At 57.2% G+C, this 20,605-nt stretch overlaps 2 protein-coding genes across 5 annotated transcripts; one reads left to right on the forward strand and one right to left on the reverse strand.

Moving 5' to 3' along the window:
- Positions 1 to 568: 568 nt before the first annotated feature.
- LOC112992639 (protein PML-like) lies at positions 569 to 12,132 on the reverse strand. 3 transcript variants are annotated; one of them, XM_026115842.2, is made up of 11 exons: positions 12,022 to 12,132; positions 11,118 to 11,266; positions 9,625 to 10,198; positions 8,482 to 9,065; positions 8,207 to 8,332; positions 8,077 to 8,129; positions 7,737 to 7,817; positions 7,139 to 7,364; positions 6,262 to 6,314; positions 1,647 to 1,782; positions 569 to 1,478 (listed from the first exon to the last, which is right to left on the reverse strand). In XM_026115842.2, exons 2-11 carry the CDS (start codon positions 11,188 to 11,190, stop codon positions 904 to 906), a joined length of 2,481 nt encoding a protein of 826 aa, XP_025971627.2. In that variant the 5' UTR covers positions 11,191 to 11,266; positions 12,022 to 12,132; the 3' UTR covers positions 569 to 903. The 3 variants fall into 3 exon arrangements, with proteins under 3 accessions (XP_025971627.2, XP_025971615.2, XP_025971622.2); XM_026115830.2 differs by having other exon boundaries at positions 11,118 to 12,054; XM_026115837.2 differs by lacking the exon at positions 8,207 to 8,332 and having other exon boundaries at positions 11,118 to 12,054.
- A 376-nt stretch (positions 12,133 to 12,508) lies between these two features.
- Positions 12,509 to 19,759, forward strand: STOML1 (stomatin like 1). 2 transcript variants are annotated; one of them, XM_026115853.2, is made up of 7 exons: positions 12,509 to 12,714; positions 12,951 to 13,057; positions 13,518 to 13,667; positions 14,645 to 14,848; positions 16,044 to 16,272; positions 17,350 to 17,562; positions 18,343 to 19,759. In XM_026115853.2, exons 1-7 carry the CDS (start codon positions 12,567 to 12,569, stop codon positions 18,543 to 18,545), a joined length of 1,254 nt encoding a protein of 417 aa, XP_025971638.1. In that variant the 5' UTR covers positions 12,509 to 12,566; the 3' UTR covers positions 18,546 to 19,759. The 2 variants fall into 2 exon arrangements, with proteins under 2 accessions (XP_025971638.1, XP_025971648.1); XM_026115863.2 differs by having other exon boundaries at positions 17,353 to 17,562.
- Positions 19,760 to 20,605: the final 846 nt, after the last annotated feature.

Genomic DNA, 20,605 nt, shown 5'->3' on the forward strand with positions numbered 1-20,605 from the left:
AGTGTGGCCGCTCGTGTGGAGGTCTCTGCCTGTGCGTGCATTTGTGAGCATCCATGTGGGTGCATGAATGTGTGCATGCACGAGCGTGCACACGTAGGTGTGAGAGTGAACACGTGTGTTTGTGCGCTGATGCGTCCAGGTAGGTAGGAGCGTGTGCGGGTGCGTGCACGAGCATGCAGCTGCACCCGGCTGTGCACAGGAGATACCTGCTGGTGCGTCTCCTGCACTGCCCTGTCCCTGTCCCACTCGCCCCCCGTGCCTGTCCCTCCAGCACAGGGACAGGAGGCCCTGTCCCCAGAGGAGATGGGGGCAGAGGATGCGTTGCTCCAGTATTGGGACATGGCAATGTGCCCAAACAGGGTGACACAGCTAGAAATCTCTGCCTGTCACTGCAGGCCAGATTTTGGCTGCAAAGGTTTGCAAAATAAAGGTACTTCTTGCTGCCTGGCTGGGACAGGGCTGAGATTTGCTTTCTTTCCAAAATGGCTGCATTGCATCTGGTACAAATAGCACTTAGAGAATGTCTTCCCTGTGCCCTTGCTGGGAGATGGAGGTGTGGAGACACTGCTGGGCTGCACCGCATAATTTATTTTATAAAGATGTTAATTCAGTTTGTTCCCCTTAGAGCTGACCTGGAGCCCTGATCGCTCTTCTGCCCCTCCATGCCAGGAATGGAAGGGGTCAGGAACTTGAGGGAACGGTGAGCCCTTGTTAATGCATAGGATGCTGGAAACTGCAGCGCGGGGGATGCCTGAGCTGCTCTGTGCAGAGGCTCGGTGTCCCCGGCTCCTTGGTGGCTCTTCAGGAAGCCAGAGCGAGCATCTGCGATGGGGTTAGCCTGTGACCTGGCCAGCCCACATCACAGTGCAACAGCTCTGGCCCCCACAGCAGCCCTCTCACTGCCTACGCCTGCTCCAGCTCCCAGAGGATGAGGTTGCGCCTGGCCAGGATCTTGGCAGCTCTCTTGGTGAGGAGCTTTTCCTGTATCAGAGTCCGCAGGACTGTGTAACTCTGCAGGTTGCAGTGTGTGAACAAGGGCCCTGGATCCGGGCAGGAAAACAGCTCCAGGGCTTCCCCCAGACCCTGCAGCGCCTTTGCTGTTGCCAGGGCACTGCCTTCATTCAGCTGCTGCCGAAGATGTTTTCTCAGCAGGTTCTTCAGCTTGTACGAAGGTGCCTTGGGAAACTTCTCTTTGATCATGGGCAACATGTCCAAGTAACCACCCACAGTGTGGCAGAAGTCCACTTTCTTGGCCGTGGCATCCAGGGCTTTAAAGAGAGCAGACAGCTCTGGTGCCCAAAAGTTATAGATGACGAGGATGGGCCTGGGGACGGAGTGGAGGTACCAGAGGAGCTGCTCCATTGCAGTCTCCAAAGGGACGCCCTGAGAGAGCAGAGGGAGCACTGACTCGGGCGTCTGGATCACAGTCTTGAAGCTGTGGTCTCCATTGGCTGCTGCTATCTGCATGATCTGCTGAGCTGCAGAGGGGAAAGGGAGAGGCAGGTGTAAGGGCTGGGAAAGCAGGAGGACTGAGCGCCAGCCTGCCATGGCACTGGGATGCCCCCTGAGCCAGCCAGTCCCTCTCTGCCCACAGCTGCCCTCTGCTCTCCCCGCCAACCCCTTGAAGGGCAGAGTAACCCGCTCACTTTTCTGGTCGACCTTCAGGTTGAAGAACACCAAGGTGCTCAGCCCTGGCCCGTAGCCCCAGGGGCTGGCAGAGCCAGAGCCGTGGTGTGCAGTGCTGCTCCCTGAGCACAGGAGGCCGGATGGCTCACCAAACACCTGCAAGAGAATGGAGAAGGGGGCCAAATCCCAGCTGCTGACCTGGAGTCACCTGCTTTGGACCTGGCTGGGAGTCTTCCCTGGAAGAATGAGCTGTAGCTTTGGGTGCAGTGCAAGCCTGGAGGCTTTGAGCAAGGACACACTTGTGTGTGATGCCACAAAACCCACAGTGTCCCTGCACCACCAGGGAAGGGCTGGGCCCATGTTGTGTCTCAGGAGTAGGCTGGCTCATGGTGGGTCCCAGGGAGAGCACAGAGCCTAGGCTGAGCTTCTAGCATGGGCGGGACCAAGTGAGCAAGAGCAGAGCCCTCAGCACAGCTCTTACTGAGTAGTGGGAGCAAGACGACAGCTGGCAAAGCAGACAGTGCCCAGGTCCTGGGACCTGCTGTCCTTTTCTGCACTCCTCCATCTGGACACAGCCTCAAGCCCAAATACTGGACATAAATGTGGCTGAGCAACCATGGTATTAGATGCTAATGGGCTTAAACAGGAAAACTCTCGCCTAAACAGGAAAAGGTGAATGAATTGGGCAAGGGGGAGGCTTAATATGTCTCTGGGCTCAGCAGACATCCTGTGCTTGTCCTTATACAGCATTTTGCCTCTGGCTTGCACATCCATTTCCCAAGGGGAGTAAATAAACCCAGCCACCTGGTTGCAGAGGGTAAACTGAGGCATACAGCAGGGATGTGCCCCACTGGACCCTGCTAACAAGCCCTAGAAAGAGCAGGAAAGAGCCTCTAGTGCTCCTTTTACCAAGGTCCTCAGTAGAGCATCCCTCCCCTGCCAGGCTTCAAACAACCCTTTCAGCCTCAACAGGAACAGACATCAACAGTGAGTATTTGCCAATAGGAACCGCAGGCCAGTGCAGTCAAGAAGCTCTGACCTTGTCTTTCTGCCCCTTCCCCTAGGGATGATCCTGCACAGCCAGGATGAGGGGGAGTTCAACACAGCTACTCACAGCTTGGCTGCGGTTTCTCTTCCCAAAATAGCACTGACCACCCTGCAGCAATGGGACATGCATCTCCCTGCACACCTGCACTCCATGTACTGGCTCTCTGCACCTTCACCAGAGCAATTCCTTACATATCCTCCCACCTGGAGAAGGAAAATCCTGGAAAGGAGACCAGGAGTGCTGGAAATGTTCTGGACAAATGTTTGCAAGCACGTGAGCAGAATCGAGTGATTTCTTACCCCTCAAGAGCCAAAGGGAGCTGGGTGATTGGAGTTGCCTTTAATGCCAGGTAAAACTAGGGGAGGTGTTTTTAAGGCATGCACTCATCTCCCTGGAAAGGAATAGGGGCAGGATGGTGACAGCCACTGGGTGGTGGCAGCTCCCCATGTCCCTGCAGCCTGGCTGTGCTCCTCTGGCTGTGCCTTTAATGACCCTGTTGCCCAGAGCCTTGGAAAGGGGCAGTAAGGGAGTTAGATGAACCAAACTTGGCAATGTAATGTCATCGCAGATGCTGTTGTTACCCAAAATAGCAACTAGCCAAATTGAATTTATATGCAAGAAGGCTTTACTGAAGGGTGAGACAGAGAGGAAAAATATGGAGGATTTGTCAGGGGGTGTGTGTGTGTGTGTGGGAACTACGCTTTCAGTTCAGACACATGCACTCGTACCAGCAGATGCAGTCCTGGATGAGTGGCCAGCAGGTCCTTGCAGAGCCAGGGCCCCGGGAGCAGGCCACGTGCTTGCAGCTTCAGTTTGGTGCGTGTAGCAAGACAATCCCAAAGTGATCCCACCAAGTTCCCCCTCAGTATTGAGATCTTGTCCTCTTATAACATGTCTGAGTCTCCAGGCAGGTCCTCAGCCTCTCCCCCTGGACTGTGCCAAGCGATGCCCAGGCTGTACCAAGTGCCTTATCCCATTGCTCAGCTTTGTGGGGCTTTTTGTTCTGTTTTTTCTGCTGCTACTTTTTTCCCACCTTTCCATGCTTAAACATGTGTGTTTTCTTTCCTTTCCCCAGCTCCTAAGGTTGCACTTCAGTGACCAGCACCTGACCATCAGTGAGCTGCTTATAGCCCTGGGATCTCTGGTTTTGCCTCTGCCCATATCTTCAACACCTTTGCTATCATCTCCTGCTTAAACTCCATATCGTAACAAAAGACACCTGACTGGCGCAGCAGGGTAAACACGCAACAAGCTGGTAACAGCCCTAACAGACCCCAGCCCCAAACCCTTTAGAAGTTAGTACAAGGCTCGTGGCCTGGTACTAGCAGTGGCCATACAGGGCCACCAGCAAGCAGGGGGAGAACTTGGTGGATGGTTTTAGTGTTGTTCCTCTTTTCCCCGCTAGTGATAAATTGGGACAGTGAGGAAAAACAGCATAGAAAAATGAATAAGGAAGACAGCAGTGGGTTGGGATTTATTCTGGAAATAGCTTTATTGAAGAGTAATAAGAGCTTCTGCATTATTCACACAAAAAGGCTGTTAGCTCCTCATTCAGCCAGTGCCATAAAAACAGTCTCTCTTAATCCCAAACCAGCCAAACTTGCTTTGGTTTCCAGATGGATCTCCTGCTAATGCTGATGGTACTGAAATTGCAATGGAGATCCTGTGTCCTCACGGAGGGCTGCTTTGTCTGCTTGCCCAACAAACAGTTTGCAAGGCAAGCAGCCAAAATCTAGCCCTGTGTGCTTTGAAGGTGAGGCTCTGACTTTTTAATGTGCTTATGGCAAGGATGAAATCTGTGTGCCTTGGTGGTTTGGTACTGTAGAGGAACTCCAGTGATTTGGGTGGCTCTGGGGAGAGCCTGAGTTTGGTTCATCTAACAACCTTTGCCCGGGCCATTAAGTTGCAACACACTACTTCGGCAATGCTGTTAAATCTCATCTCATTACAGGGAGCTCTGAAGTGGAGGAGTGTCACTTGGGAAGTCTCAGATAGACATTACTTGCTCTGGTGGTTCCCAGGAGTTTCTCAGACTACTTTGATAGCAGGACTGATGAATTCTGCTCTGCCTCCAAGCATGAGTGCTACATTCAACTCCAAAACTTGACTTATCCATGGATTGAGATATATATATATATATATATATATATATATATATATATATATATATATATATATATATATATATATATATATATATATATATATATATATATAAATATATATCATATATTATATATATATATATATTTTTTTTTTTTTCCTTTTAGCTGAGAATAACCTTCCCAGTGAGGCTTAGCTAGCTGTCCCTATCACATCCCAGCTTTCACAAGGAAATCTGCTGTGATAATTTGCATCTGAGTGGGGTGTCAAAGGGACTTTGGCCTGTGTCTCTCTTAGGAAAAGAAGAGCAAATAGCAAAGGGTGTTTGCTGAGCAATCCTCCATGCAGCAGTGTGAGGTCTGCAATTATTTGAGCACAGCCTGAAGCTTAAATATAAGAGGTATCCTCTGTCCTCATACGTTGCTCTTCCCCTGCCTGTGTCTAAGTCCTGCCCAGTGGTCCTTGGTAATGAAGTGCTGGGCCATGCTCGTCGGTGATCAGAGGAACCGCTCACCCTGCTGGATTCAGCCCCATTTGACCATGAGGCAGAGCCTCTGGCCTGCATGAGACTTTTCTCTAGGGTGGGCTTAAGGAGCTGTACGTTCACTCACAAGAAGCTACAGACTGACTTGAAAGGGTCATCGTGGGAGATCACTTGCCTTGTGCTATCTGTGTGTGATCCCACCTCGGTGAAAATCAGAGGGGGAGTTGATGCCTTTGAAAGAAGGGAGCAGAGCCCAGCTGCTCCAGAAGGGACTTGCTGATACCAGGACAGCCTAGACCATGGTGAGGGTGGGCTCCTGTCTTATCCAGGGTAGACTAGATTTGAGATGGCTTGGCCCATCAGGCTGAATGTTTCTCTGGGCTACTGTCCTGGTTTCGAGGCAGTTACCCTGACCGCTCCGGCTTGCCCTTAGCTAGCGGTGAGCTGAGCAGAGTGTTCCCACCCGCTTCCACCTTTACAGCAGAGCCCAGAAGGCTCTTCATAAGAGAAGCCAAAGTTTGCCACCCTCATTTTCCAGCTGGGGAAACTGAGGCACACCTAGGGGAGCTATGGAGTCAACGAGGAGAAGCCAAGATCCCTCCCAAGCATCCAGGGCCCCCTTCGTGTACTGTGCAGTGAGCCCTGTTCACTTGAGCAAACAAAGGGGGAGAGGAAGCCACGAGCAAGTCTGGCTGATCTGAGGATAGCAAGAGGCTTAGATCTGGGCCCAGTTTAAGGAAAGAAACACAGGAGCAGGGAAGCGGAGATCGCACCGGGCATGGGATATCTACAGTGAGGCAGGAAAATGGGGCACCTCGTGGGCCACCCTCCTCCTGAAGAAACAAGGGGAGAAGGAAGACTCAAAGTCTGGTGGCAGCAGGACAGGCTGTGGCTGGCCTTGGCAAGGGCCAGCTGCCATCTTCTGCCACCCGTGTCACAGGGCCAGGGGATCGCGGCCTCATCCTGCTCAGCAAGGAGGGAGGTCTGGCGTTACACTCACCACCGTGTCTTCCTCACTATCCTCTGAGCTGCATATGATGATGCTGGTAACTTCTGCGGAAGGAATGAGATGGGGTTGAAGCTTTCTGGGTCTGGGAGGGGAGACTGTGATTTTGGAGGGGGAGAGGGGCTTGCAGTTGGCTAAGCTGAGTCCCTCTGGTTTTACGATGGGACTGGAGGAGGACTGACCTTATTTCCTCCTGACTTGTCCAGCCTTTCTGCAGTTAGCCAGAGGGCAAAATCTTCTACGAGGAGCAGAAACCCACCCGGCCACGACTACGCAGCCTGCTCGTGGACCCTGCCCATGCTGGGGGCTTTCCTCTTCCTCCCCATTCCCATTCCCGGAGCGGCAGCCCTCTCCCACCCTGTTTAAACCCCATGTGGACATTGTTCCAGCCTCCCAGCTGGATGGCGTTTCTCCCCCCTCCTCTTTCCAGAGACCCGGCTTTTCCCCGCTGATGGAGGGGCGTATGGCTGAGCTGCGGGTACGCAAGCTTCCCGTGGGGCTGGGTGTGCTCAGTGCCGGGCACGAAATACTGCAGCGATCGCTATTGGCTCCGGGCAAATCCAGAGCTCCTAGTCGCTGGAGGCAAAGTATCTCTGCACGCCTGCCCTGCTTTTATACTCTTGCCCAGGTAAGCTTTTGGCTACACTGGGGACGGGGCAAAGGGCTGGATGGAGCATCTGCGTTCACGCTGCACCGTTGCTCTTGCTTTCATCACTGGGGAAGCTGTTTCCACCCCCTGCTTTAGACCCAGAGGGGCTTGGCCAAGGCCACCGAGTGCGTGGGGGGGCCCCAGGGGCTGGCGGAGACAGTGAACTGTTCTGGAGGAAGAAATGGGGTAACATGGAGCAGGGCTGTGTCCCACTGTCCCCACCTGTGTCATCAGCTTGGTTCCTGGAGGCCTTGGTGGCGGGGATGCTGCTGCAGTTTTGGCTTGGCGCGGAAGTGCTGGGCCCACCTCTGCCATCCCACTGGTTTAAACTGGAATTGCTGAGGGCTGGCTCGTTGTCACACTCCAGCTTCAGCAGCTTGGGCGAGCTCTGGCTGCCCCTTTCCATGTGGCGGGACCTCCACTTGGGCTGTGTGGCGGCAGGGGAAGCCTGGCAAGGCAGAGTACAGGGGTAAGGGCTTGGGTGGGCTGGGACACCGTGTCCCCCACAGCGTGTGCCTGAGCAGGGGGGACATCAAGTGCCCTGGATTCAGACATCTGGGAAATGAGCCCCCACGCAGGAGGGGCTGCAAAGCTTGGGGATATTGTGTCCCTCATTTTCCCCCCTCTTTGGCAGGTGGCTGATTTTCCGCTGTGTCCCTGCAGTGCTGGGGGGCACAGAGCCTTCCAGCTTGCTGTGCCACCGCGGGGTGGCCCAGCATGTACCTGCACCTCCTGGGCTGCAGAGGCTCAGGGGATGGGGGCTCAGGAGGGGCTGGCATCCCCCCCGGCTGGGGGATAGCCCTGAAGAAGTGGTCCTTACCGTGCTCGCCTGCATCTCCCCAAGGCTGATCGTGAAGGTGGGCACAATCCCTTGGCTCCCAACCTGATCTGGCTCCTCTTGCTGGGGAAAGAGTGCAGAGCAGTGGTTAGAGCAAAGCTTCAGACCACCAGCTACAAAATAGGTTCCTCGCTGTCCAGGCAGAAAGGTCCTCAGGGATTTTCATGTTGACTAAGGAACTGATGGGATGGGATGGGGAAGGGTAAGGCTGGCCCCTTGGGGAAGGATTGCAAAGGTCAGAGGAAGGGGGAGATCTGTGACTCAGCTGACGCAGGAGCTCCCTCCCATGATAGTGCACTGGGAAGAAATACAAGCATCTCACCAAGTCGTTCTCAAGGGCCACCTCAACCACAGGGACAGCCTGGGAAGCACCACCTGCAACGGAGAGAGGAGGGTGAAGCACAGCTGGAAAGGGAGCTCTGATCCAGGGTTGGAGCCTCCAGAGCGCCCACCTGGCCCTGCTGGCAGCCGAGCTGGGAAACACATGCCAGAAGGTTGCAGCAAGTAAGGGATATCTCTGTTCTCCTTCCCATTCCTCAGCCCCTCAGTTTGGGATGGTTTAAGGGGTTTAGGAGCACCTGGGAACCCAGAAAGTTGAACAAGGAGCATCACTGCAGGCTGTCAGATCAACGGGAGATGAGGAAAGGGCTCTGACCATGTTCCCTCCCTGCAGGGGTGGAAGAGCGGCGAGCAGGCCGGGCTCGGTCCGGACGCAGCCTCCCCTCACCTGTCTGCCCCATCACTCGCTCCGCCAGCGCCTGGAGCCTGCCTCTGCACTCGGCAAAGTCCCTGGTGGCCTGCACTTGGCCCCCGGCCGCCGTGGGCTGCAGCCTCCGCAGCTCCTCCAGGGAGTCCTTGATGAAGGGCTGCATGTCCATCACCTCCTGCTCCGTGGCATAGAGGCTCATCTTCTCCACCAGCCGCTCGCCGGCCTCCATGCGCCGCAGCACGCCCTCCACACGCCGCAGCTCCCCTGCCAGCTCCCGGCGGCCCTGCTCCCGCCGCGTCTCCACCAGCCCCAGCAGCTCCTCTTCCTCCTGCCGGATCAGCCGCACCAGCTGCTCCACGCGCTGCTGGATCTGCTCCCGGGTCTCTCTGCTCACCTGCTCCAGGTGAGCCACCTCATCCCGCAGGGCCTTGTAGGCATCTTCGAAGCCACTTTTCCTCTGCTTCAGCTCCCGGCTCATGGTGCCCAGCTCCTCCTGCCTCCGCTGGATCTCGGTCCGGATGTCGCAGTAGAACTGGGAGTGTTTGCTGTCCAGCAGCGCGCAGGAGCAGCACAGGGGCTTCTCGCACCTCCGGCAGTAGATGCTGCGAGGAAATAGAGCTCTGTTCAAGGCCAGTGCATGGTCCTTCCTTCCCTTCCCAGGGCCTTTGAGGGAGCAGAAAAGCAATTAAGCTGCACTGGGCACAATCTGCCCCATGGGGCAGTAGGGGAGGGTCAGCCTCATTTTATGGAGAGGGGAAACTGAGGCACGACTCAGGGAATGATGTGCCCCAGGCCATTAGTGGTAGGCATGGGCACAACGCTGGGTGTTAGCCTGATTATTTAACCCAGTACTTCCTAAAGCTTTGTTCATCTCCTTCCCAGGGACAACCCTCCCCCCGCCCCAGTCTCCTGCCCAGGCCTCGCAGAGTTTGCTGTGCTCCCTCTCCAAAGGTAGGCTGCTAAACCCCTTCAGCTCTGGCCAGGAGATGGCAGAGTTGGTCCTGCAGAAATCAGCTTGCGCTGGGCAGGGCTGCTGCAGAGCAGAGCCCTGGAAATACCCGTGCTTCACCATCACAGCCCCCTGCTCCCCTCCCGCTTCCACCCTGAGGTCCTCTGGCAAAGAAGCCCCCTGAGCAGGTGGCAAAGCTGCTGTGCTCTGACCTGGTGACGTGGCCCTGGTTGGTGTGGCCAGGACTGGAGCAAAAGAGGTTGCAGGATTTCCTTGTGCCTTCCAGGAACTGGTGGGCCGATTCTGCCCTCAGGTCCTCCACCTTCCTGGCCTCATGGCTCCTCTTCTTGAAGAACCACTGGTGGGCCTCGAAGCAGGTGAGGCAGAGAAACTCCTCGCACTCGGAGCACCAGACCGCCGCCACCTCCTTCCGGCACCGGCTGCAGCTCAAGTCACCGCTGCTGATGATCTTCTTGTAGATGCTCAGCCTGGCCTGCAGGCTGGTGAACAGCAGGTTGTCCCGGTCGGGGATGCCGCTGGCCTGCGGGATGGCGGTCCAGCACACGGGGCACTGGCCGATGGGCTTGTTTTCGTTGAGGCAGCCGAGGCACAAGGTGTGGAGGCAGGTGAGGAGCTTGAGGTTGGGCGATTCCTGCTGGCAGCCCTCGCAGAGCACGAACTGGAATTCATCTTCCAGCACCTGTGGGCAGGACGGAGGGGGACGGACGGACGGTCCCGCCTGGTGGTTCGTTTCCATGGGGGCAGCAGCTCCGTGTCCGTCTCTTCCTAAGTGGAAGGTGCAGTAAGAGGTCCCGTTAGCGCATGAGACCTGGGGAGGGACAGGTGGCCCTGGGGGCTGGCTGAGTGCGGGTGACCTCCTCTGTCCCCCTGTCCTACCCTGGTGGCTCCAAGCCTGGCTCTGCAGCCAGGGCCGCGAATGGTGGCACGTTGCTGGCAGGCAACTGAATTTAGCTGCCCCACTCCAGGGAAGGGAGAACGGAGCCACAACACAGGCGACTGACTGGCTTATCCCCATCTTTCGTGCAAAGGGAGCCGGGGCAGGGGGGACAGCTAGTCGGGGGGCTCTGCGGTCAACCCCCACCACGAGCGTTTCTCTGTGCCCCTCTCCGCCCCGTGACAAGGCCAGCAGCCGGGGGGACAGATGGCAGCACCCTGGCAAGGTGGGAGGCGCCAGGAGCTGGTGCTGCGCCGTTTGCTGTGGTTACCCCCGGGGAGACTCCCTGCTGTCTAGTAGGGTTGTGCTCCCACCGCTGCCTTGCTCTGTGCAGGACAGGGAGCGGCGCGGCTTGCCTGCCAGCCCATCACCGTCCTCTCTGAACCTGCCCCCCCAGGGTCTCCCCCCTTCTGGATTTCAAAGTTATGGGTGGGAGGAGCGGAGAAGCCTGCAAGTGACTTTGGTTTCATTGTGCTGACGTCGGCTCTGGGGGGGGTCCCACGGGCAAGCCCCCAACTCTGGGCTGGCCCAGGGCTCCCGCAAAAACTTCTGCGCCGCTCCGCAGGGAGCAGGCGGTGGGCTGCCGGCGCTAGCCCTTCCCCGTGGCATCGGGCCTCCTCCAGCAGAGCGGCGCGGCCTGAGACCCCCGAAGCGAGCAGGGCTCCCACCCCCTCCCCCGCCCCATGCAAGGGCTTTGCCCCCCCCTGCGGCCGCGCTGCGCCCTCCCGCCCCGTCCGTCGCCCACGTTACCTGCCGGGGGGGGCGGGCCGGGGGCGCCGGCAGCCGCGGGGGCTGGCAGCGAGGCCTCGGGGGTGGCGGGCATGCGGCTGCGGGTGGCGGGGCCTGCGCCGCTCGTCACCCTCGCACTGGCTGCTCTCGCTTTCGTTTCTTCAGCGCGCCTGGAGGGGGGAGGAGGAGGAGGAGGAGGAGGAGGAGCTGAAGGGAGGAAGCTCTGCAGCCGCCCGGGGAGGCGGGGAAGGCGGCGGTGCCCGGGGCTGCTGCGGCCGGGCGGGCGGGAGAGGCGGCGCGGGGCGGGGCGGATGGTGCCACCCCCTTCTGCCCTCTTGGTCGCACTGGCCAGGGCTTTGCTGGGTGTCCGCAGGGCGCTGAGGCGCTGGTGTGTGTGCGGATAAGGCGGGGGTGAGGGCTGCCCCGAGCCCAGCAGAGCTGCCGCCTGGCTCTGGGGGCTCGGTGGCCCCAGCTCGCCCCGGCCCCCCCAGCGCCGACATCGTGGCGGTGCCACCGCGGTCTCGGCGCTGGCGTCCTGCAGGGACGTGGTGTGACGGGGCGCGCGGCTGGGTGGAGGGTGGGTGCTGCTAAGCGGGGTGCCCCAACCCCCAGGGAGGTCCAGGGGTTCCCGTCCTCCAGGCGCGGTGCTGCGCTGTGGCACCTGCAGCCGGAGCTGCTCCGGGAGCCGCGGCCGTGCCAGATCCCGGGCAGCAAGCGCGGAAAGAGAGGCCTGGAGCAGAGGAGGGGCCGTGGCACGGTGACAAGGCCACGCTGAAGCAGGAGTTGCTGGGAAAAACAGCTGCCCCTGTTCCCTGAGGGGCTGGAGAGCCCCCGCAGCCCCCCGAGGTGCAGGTGCGGTGGAGGACCGGTCCTCCCCGCGGCTGGAGGAGCAGTGCCCGCGCAGGGCCCGCGCAGAACAGCTCACCCAGCCGCTTCCTCCCGCCGTCAGCAGCCACATGACGGGTGAACCAGGAAGCGCTCCGGCCTCCTCCGAGCGCTCCGGCCTCCTCCGAGCGCTCCGGCCTCCCTCCTTCCTGCTGCAGCATCCTCGCCGGGGAGACGTGGGTCGGGGTGCGGCAGGGCCCCCCGGGCCTCGGCACAGCCCTCTCCCTTATTGGCTTTTATATATTTTTTCTAGCGTCCTTCTGACCTGCGTAACGGGGCAGGGAGGTTTGCAGCAGCTCCCGGAAAACGGGGTTGGGCCGGGATGGAGGGCGCCTGAGCTGCTGGGCTGCCCACGCTCCCGGGGACCAGCTGGCGCTCCAGCCTGCCCTCCGCGGCACCGGTAACGCGGGCAGGGCCCCTGGGGGAGGCGGAGGCTGTGCCGGGCTGCGGAGGTGCTCGGCGGGCAGCAGCGGCAGGCGCAGACTTGCCGCTTCAATGGCAGAGGGGAGACAGGCTTAGGGGGCTCCGGGTGCAGGGAGCTGGGCTCCTCTCTGGCAGAAGCACCAACCCAGGGCTCGGGCCATCATGTTCAGCCGGTCAGGTTACCAAGCCCTTCCCCTGGGAGACTTTGACCGCTTCCAGCAATCCAGCATCGGGCTCTACGGTGCCCAGAAAGGCTTCTTCTCATTTGGATCCAAGCAAGACCCTCTGGGGCAGACCTCAAATGCAGCAGGTGAGTCTAGGCCAGGGGAGGAAGGCTTGCCTTTGTCCCGGGCGCAATTGCCATTTTTTCTGTAGGGCATCACATCAGCTGTGTGCCCCCCACCCTGCTGGCCTCCCCACCATCAACACTGGAGCAAGGGGTGCAGGGCTTGTGGAGGGCAGGGGCTCCGCTGAGGACTTCTGGGCAGGGAAGGGGCTAAGGGGCCGTCAGAGCTGGGGCAAACGTTCCCTTTCATCCTCCTGCAGATTCCTCCCAGGGCTGGCTGTCCTGGATCTGCCATGGGATTGTCACGTCCTTGGTTTTCTTGTTCATGGTTGCCACCTTCCCCATCTCGGGCTGGTTTGCCTTGAAGGTAAGCAAGGACAGAAGGCGAGGAGCAGGTCAGTAAAACCTGTCCTGGGGGAGCCGTTCCCAGCTGCCGCTCACCTCAGGATGTAGCCCTGGGGCTCCTGCACTGCAGGCTGTGAAGGGACCAGGTTATGCCGCACAGAGAGGGCCTGCTCTGCCCTTGAACGGCCCTGCGGATCTGTGGTGGACCACAGAGCAGCCTTCTGCCCCAGCCTGCACCCTGGGAGCTGCGGGGGCACGTGGCTCACGGAGCAGGGACTGGCAGTGGATGACCGAAGCTCTGTGGTCCAGCATTGAGCTTGATCTGGTCCCCAGGGCGACCCCACGCAGGCTTCACCAGACTTCGTGACATCTGTATGTGCTGGTAGCCACCTTGTCAGGAGAGATGGGACAGTTGTAGTGACTTTTCTTGGAGGTTTGTTTACATTTTTACAGCTGTTCTGGTCTAAACGTTCTCCTTCCAGATCGTGCCCACCTATGAGCGAATGATCATCTTCCGCTTGGGCCGCATCCGGGCACCGCAGGGACCAGGTGTTGTCCTGCTGCTGCCCTTCATTGATCACTGGCAGAGAGTGGATCTGAGGACAAGGGCCTTCAACGTGCCGCCCTGCAAGGTGAGCTGTCCTATGGGCTGAGGACAGGGTGGGGACACATCTCTAAAACACCCAGAGCAGCTTTTTGCAGCTGGTTTTTGAAGAGGTCTGGCCCTCGGCCCCTTGCATGAACACAACTATCAATTCCTTCTTTCATGAGATGAGATGGGAGAGGGTGGTGGTGCTGTGAACCTGGGTGCCCTGGGCCTGCCTGTGGTTGAAACGCTTCTCCTGACTTTGCATGCCACGTTCAATGGATGTTCCTGGTTGGAGACATCTCAGAAAACATCAGCTCCTACCTCTCTGACCCCTCCAAGTCCAGATGTCTCTCAGTAAAACCTCCAGCTGGAAACTGGCCTTGCCACTCCAACTAGTCCAAATTTGATCATTTGAGTTAGGTTTATTTCTAATAACTCTCTTAATAAAGAGATGTAGAGCCAGCTTGCCTTCTGCCCACGTGCAGACAAGCTCCCTGTGGCCAGAAATGGCCCTAAAGTGTGGGCTGCTGCCCATGTCGATGCTCAGTGACCAAATGGAGTAGGGGTAGCCTGTGGGTCCGGGTAGGATTTGATGGGGCTGCTCCAGTTTTGCAGCGCTAAGGCAGCAGGTCTCTGTAGCAGGACTGGTGCAGTGTGGATCTTGATGCAAGGCATGAGTTGGGGCCCCTCTTTTGGCCGAGCACTGATGTGTACTCCTTTCTCTCTCCCTGTAGCCCTGCGCTGTGGGGCTCCTCCAGCAAGTCATGGGGGGTGTCTTGTGCAGTAGTGCATATGAACTCATCCCATCGCGTACTCTAGTCCCCAGTGAAACACTGCGTGGTCTCTTAAACTCCTACTCGCATGCCCTGGGCACCAAGGGCATCTGTAAAGCTGGCAGCTGCAGGAGAAAAGAAGTTGATGTCTTTGCTCCTAGGCTCTGAACACAAGGGGAGGGCCATGGGGCAGAAAGGGGGAGAGATGCTGGCCCGGGAGCAGCTGGTCTGACTCTCCTCTGCACAGCTGACCTCCAAGGACGGTGCTATCATCTCGATGGGTGCCGATGTCCAGTTCCGGGTATGGGACCCAGTGCTGTCTGTCATGATGGTGAAGGACCTCATCACTACCACCCGTATGACAGCACAGAATGCCATGACCAAGACCCTGCTGAAGAAGAGCCTTCGTGAGATCCAGGCCGAGAAGCTGCGGATCGGGGAACAACTCCTGGTGAGGACTGCCCCAGCCCTGCACAGAGCTCCCACTCTCTCCCCGGACTCTTGGGCTCTTGGTGTAGAAATAACAGTAAAGGAAAACCGTAGCTGTTTCCCCCCACGTGGGGAGAGTCCAGCTGGCTGTGAAACCCTGGCAAAAGGCAGGGACATGGGAAGAAGTAGTGTTTAATGTGGAACAGATATCTTCAACCTCTGACTGTGGATCTCTGGAGGTCTGTGGCTTATGTCCGAGAGGTCTGGTTATGGAGAAAAGCCAGCGTGTTATCAGCGGGCTTAAATTTGACTTCTGTCTCTCCACTGAGAAAATGTTCTGAGTGGGCTGCAAGCTCGAAAGGGCTTTTAGGGAGAGAAGCAGGATAGCGGCAAAGGGGGAACAACTACCCTTCCCCCTGCAGACCTGGGTCAGGCCAAGACCTTCTGGGTTACATGGCTGCTAGGGAGGTTTGGGAGAGAGGTGAGGGGAGTGTCCATGGGGCTGAGGAGAGCAGAGCTCCAGGACTGACCATCTGTGGGTCAGGGGGAAGGCTCCACCTCTGGGTGGTGTTCAGCTGAGTTGCTTGGCTAAAGACATTCCTGCCTTTGGGCAGGGAGAAATGATGGCTGGGGAGGTCTTTGGGATATACAGGTATCTCAGGGAGTCTGGGATGATTCTGAGGCCAGAGATGCTGCCTGCTAAAGCACTACCCCAGGCCACGGTGCCCACGGGAGACGGAGGGAAGGGGCCAGCCTGGGAGGGATCAGATACTCCTCTTGCTGAACAGGGAATGAGACAGAGCTGTCCTCCCTGCCCCGACCTGCTCCAGTCCAAGCCGGGTGAGCAAGCAGCCCTTTGCCTGCCCTTGCCTCCCTGTCACACACAGGCTGTATGTATCTCAGCAACCACGCACAGTGCTCTTAGGCCTCTCAGGGCTTCATAACCCTGCGTAGAGCTGCCTGGCTGGACCCCAGCTGGCTCCATGCGGAGATGGCTCTCTGCCCCCGGCTCCCAGCTGAGGGGACGTGGTTGAATGTGAGAGCGGCCAGGTTGGGCCATCTCCTCCAGCACCCCACTGCTAAGAGCAGGCAGTAGCAGAAGTGTACAATAAGCTGTAGGATGTCCATTATCAAGGATGCTGTGGTGAATGGCCTCCCTGACTGTACCCAGCTCTGACCGGCTGCCAACATCTCTTGCTCTGTTCCTGGCTCCGTAGCTCGAGATTAATGACATGACCAAGTCCTGGGGCCTGGAGGTAGACCGGGTGGAGCTGACCATGGAGGCCGTGCTGCAGCTGCCCCAGGAGAGCCTTGCGGGCCCCCTCGCTGCCCTGCCACCGGTGCCCGGGCTGGAGGGTCTTGACAGCACCATCCAGCAGCTGGCTGCCCATCTCTTCAGCAACACTCTGGCTCTGACAGGCAGTGCCAACAGCACCCCGGAGGCAGGTAACCGGCTCCAGTGCCGCCCCTTGTCTGTTACGTGGGTGTCTGTCCCTCCAGTCCAATGGCCTTGGAATCTGCTGGTGCTTTCCCTTGTGTTTTACAGGGGAGTCAAAGTCTCCAGGATATGATGTTCCTACGAGCGCAGTGCAAATAGGCCGTCAGGGAGAGGAGAGAGGACTATTTAGAGCACAGCTCAGTAGAACATTCAGCACAGCACAGACTTTATAAAAAGACATTGGAGAAACCGCTCAGGAGACCAGGAATGTGTCTGTGGGAACCTGGGCTCCAAGGATGGGTGTGTTCCCGTGCCAACTTAGATCTCACCATTTACATCAGGGCAAAGCCAGGGAAGGCCCTGCAATTTCTGAGATAGCTGATACTCACATTTGAGGGCAACATTTGGGCAGGATTTGGCTCAGAGACTGTCTTGTTGATAGTGATACTAAGAAGGAAGCAGCCTGGTTTGGTGGAGAGAGTTTAGCAGTGGTTTAAAAAAGGGGATTGGTTGGGGTAGCCATGATAAGATTTCTTATCAGGTGCTTTGAATTGCTCTGTGAAGATCAGGCAGGAGATCTAAAGACCCACATATTTGTTCAGGCCCCTAGTTCTTGCTCATAAGAAAAAAGATAGGCTGAAACTGTGGGTCTTCGGCTTAGCTAAATATCTTACTTCTTAGGTATTTTGGCACCAGGAAGATCAGGGCAAGAAGGAAAACGAAATCTGATGGGGGCTGGAGGAGGATATCACCTGATGGCCCATTTTTCAGAAATTCTCTATCAGTTTGTGCCCTGCTATGTCTTTCAGGAAAAAAATTCCACTCCCTCGTAGTAGAGTAAGAATAACCCATTGCAGACAAAGGAGCAGGCAGTAAGAACTGGCAAAACCATGCTTCTCGCTTCTGAAAAAGCTTCTTGCTTAGCTGGAAAGTTGCTGGTTAAGTGGCTTGGTCTGCTCAGGAGACCTTTGCTGTAGAATGGCTTGTAGATCAAAGCAGACCAGCTATATTCAGCTGACCTGCCTCCATCCAAACACTCCGTCTCTGGCTTCCCCTGAATCCCACTTCCATACCCTTGTCCCCAGCAGACAGCGTGGAGACCGTGAATGAGGTGGAGCCTCCCACTGCTGCCGTCCCCACCACCAGCGCCAGGAGGAAACCCAGCGCGGACGAGCTGCTCTCAGCCGTGGAGCTCTTCCTGTCTGAGCCCTTGGTTGGCCAGGTGGGAGCGTCTTACCAGGTCAACATCACCCTGCCGAGCGGAGCCCGGAGCACCTATTTCATAGACCTTTCCTCAGGTCACTGCTCTTCATTCCTCAGGGCTGTGTGTTGAAGGTGGGAGGGTGTGATGTGCTCGTGCCTCCTTTGCATGCTGCATACCCCACTGATCTTGTCTGTAGAGGGGATCCCCAGGCAGTGAGGCCCAGAAAGGGTCCTATTTGCTAGCTGTGAAAGGCACCCTGGGGTCTTTCAGCCAAGCACTGCAGTTTGTCAATTCCGGCCTTGAGCCCACGCTACCTGGAAATCCAAAATATAATTTGCTTTGGGTTAAAAACACGGATTTTCTTTTTTTTTTTCCATTTAGAAAGAGAGCATTAACGGAAACTTGGCAGCCAGGTGTCCCTGTGACTGACCAAGTGAGATTGTTAAGGGACTGCAGGGCCACATTTGGGTGTGTTGGGTCTTTTCTACAACCAGCTCGAGTGGGTGGCAGTGGAGGGACACTTATGGATAGTACCTCGGGCATGTGCCATGCTGGCAGGAATCCTCAAAGCACCTGTCCCCCTCACAGAATTTTGTGGGAGTCAGCGATGGTTTTCCTGGTGACCATGACAAAATAGGACAGGGCTTGGAAGTGGACAACTGGAGCAGGATATTGGTGGAGCAATGCAGGAGAAATTCTTCTCCATGTTCCCTATTCAGTAAGGACGCCTTCCTCCAAAATTGCCCTGCCAGGCTCTTGTCTGTCACCAGGCCCAATTCAATCCATGTGAAACTGCGGGGGGAAAGCTCTAATAGGCAAACCTGCATCCTGAGGCTCACTGTTTCTTCCCCTCCCACCTGTCCACGTCCTACAGGCAGCGGACGAGCTGGCCGTGGATTGCCAGAGGGCAGCCCCGACGTGGTCCTGGAGATGTCAGAGAAAGACCTGCAGGACCTTTTCCTGGGTGAACTTCGTCCCTTGAGTGCCTATATGAGCGGGAGGCTGCAGGTGAAAGGCGACCTGCACGTTGCTCTGAAGCTGGAGGAGCTCTTCAAGGCGATGAAGCAACGTAGATAGAGCATGTGTGTGGGTGTGTGTCCATGTGTCTGTGTGTGCATGTGTCTTTGTAGGTGTGCAAAAGGCACAGGAGGGGTGAAGTCACACGTGGTGGGGAACATGGGGGTGCTACACGGCGAGGGCGTTGACTTCCCCACTTTGCAGCTCATGCTGTCCCCTCTGCAAAGCAGCAGGAGTTGCATGTAGGCAGGGAAACTGAGGCAACAGAAGCCTAGAAGTCTCCCCTGCACCTCAAGTTCCCACTCTCTTTGGGGTGAGCTCTGTTGCTTGTCCTTGTCCTTTTCTTTCCCTCCCCTCCCCACCCTTGCCCACAACTTTACTAGTTGGGAACAAGTTGGCACCTGGCCTGTGTCCAGAGAACCCAGTTTGCCTCCAGGTCCCTTGGCCAAGAGCTGCTCCAGGGGCATAGATCAACATCCTGCTGCCTTCCTGGAGGCGAAGGGAAGAGTGGTGGGGCTCCCCTGGGAGATCTGGGGATGAGAATCCCCTGGGAATATCATGCTGGAAGGGGCAGGAGGTGACTGGGTTGGACTGGGAAGAGCTTGGGGACACTGTAACCAAATCAGCTTGACTGAACAGTCATGATGGGAGTGGGATGGCACAAGGAGGAGAGTGAGGGTCGTCAGTGCAGCCGAAGGGAGACAACATGACCGTTGGGCCAGGCTGGATGCAACGAGTGGGCTTGGGTTCAGGTCCAGCATGGCGCTGCTGACCCCAGTGTTTCCAGGGGAAGGAGCAGAGGCAACAGGTTAGGGAATGACCTGTCCAGACATGCCTGGGCCTTCCCGACACAGAGGTTCGTAAAGAGTGATTGCGCTAATTTGTGCTTCAAAGTGCTTTTGCATGCGTGCTGTGAGGTCTGTCCGCAGGGTACATGTGGACTGTATATAGGCGTATATAGATATTTATTTATTTTGTAAGCTTCCTTTCTACCAACTCTTGATTGACAATAAACCTGTTCTACGGCCTTGCCTGTGGGCAGAGAAGGGCTGATGATTCTGTGAGCAGACGAGGCATGTGGCCAGGACCCGGGTGGGCTGTGCTCCCTTGCCTGCCTTGCTCCATCCCTTGGTGCCTCAGTTTCCCCTTCTGTAGGCCCAGGGGTCCCAAGATACTGTGTAAAGTGCTGCGAGATGTACGGAGGCCATGTGTTGGCCAAGGCATCAGAGCTGTCTTTGCTGTTGACATTAAAGAACACAGTGCGGTGTACCGAAGCCTTGGGCTGTGCTGGCTCTGTCTCTGCTGTTTGGTCACTGTAAACACCTGAGGTCCTGCCATGTGCTGGAAGATTTGTCTGGGTGCAGCAAAGACTCCTCTGGGGATCTCTAGTGGTTTCTGCCTTCCTTGTCAAAAGGGAGGAGTCCTGTGCTGCTGTGAAGTGTGGGGCAGATGGGGTGGCAGTGTGAGCAGCTGCCCTGGAGATGGGGGTCCCGATGCCTCCCTGTCGATTCCTGCAGCATCACCCAGGTTCAGGCAAGGGTGTTTGGTTCCTGTGCAGCACTCAGCCCCAGAGGTGTTAAAGCTTTTCTGAGCTCCTGGCAGTGCTAAGCTGTCCCAGGAAGTTTTTAAAGACCTGCCCGATATGGCTGACCCGCCTGTGCCAAGCTGCTGCTTCCAGAGAGCCCGTCCATCACGCTGGACCTGCAAGCAGAGGTGGACTGGACGTGCTGCGAGGTGCTATCCCACCTCTGCATGTGCAGAGCTATGGGAGCAAAGGGACATGTGGGAGGCAGAGCTATAGGAATGAAGGTGCGTGCACGGGGCAGGGCTCGGCTTGTTTGCTCAGAGCTTCTGAGTGACAAAAGAGGCTGGGTGGGTCCTACTGCCTCCAGGGTCCTCTGGGCTGCAACAGGGCAAGGGAGGCAGCGTTTGGCCCCTGGAGCAAGAATTGAAATGTCTCATGGCTGCATTCAGGCCAAATCACCTGCTAAATCTTTTCTCAAAGGCCTCCGTGACATCCTACCAAGAGCAAGTTGCCTGGCAAGCAGATTGTGTGGGCTGGCGCTCCCTTATGTGCAAAGCCGGACTATGCCAAGGGAATGCTCTGTCTGCTCCTTCCT

Source organism: Dromaius novaehollandiae, chromosome 10 (genome assembly GCF_036370855.1).
Source record: "Dromaius novaehollandiae isolate bDroNov1 chromosome 10, bDroNov1.hap1, whole genome shotgun sequence".
Classification (NCBI taxonomy): domain Eukaryota; kingdom Metazoa; phylum Chordata; class Aves; order Casuariiformes; family Dromaiidae; genus Dromaius; species Dromaius novaehollandiae.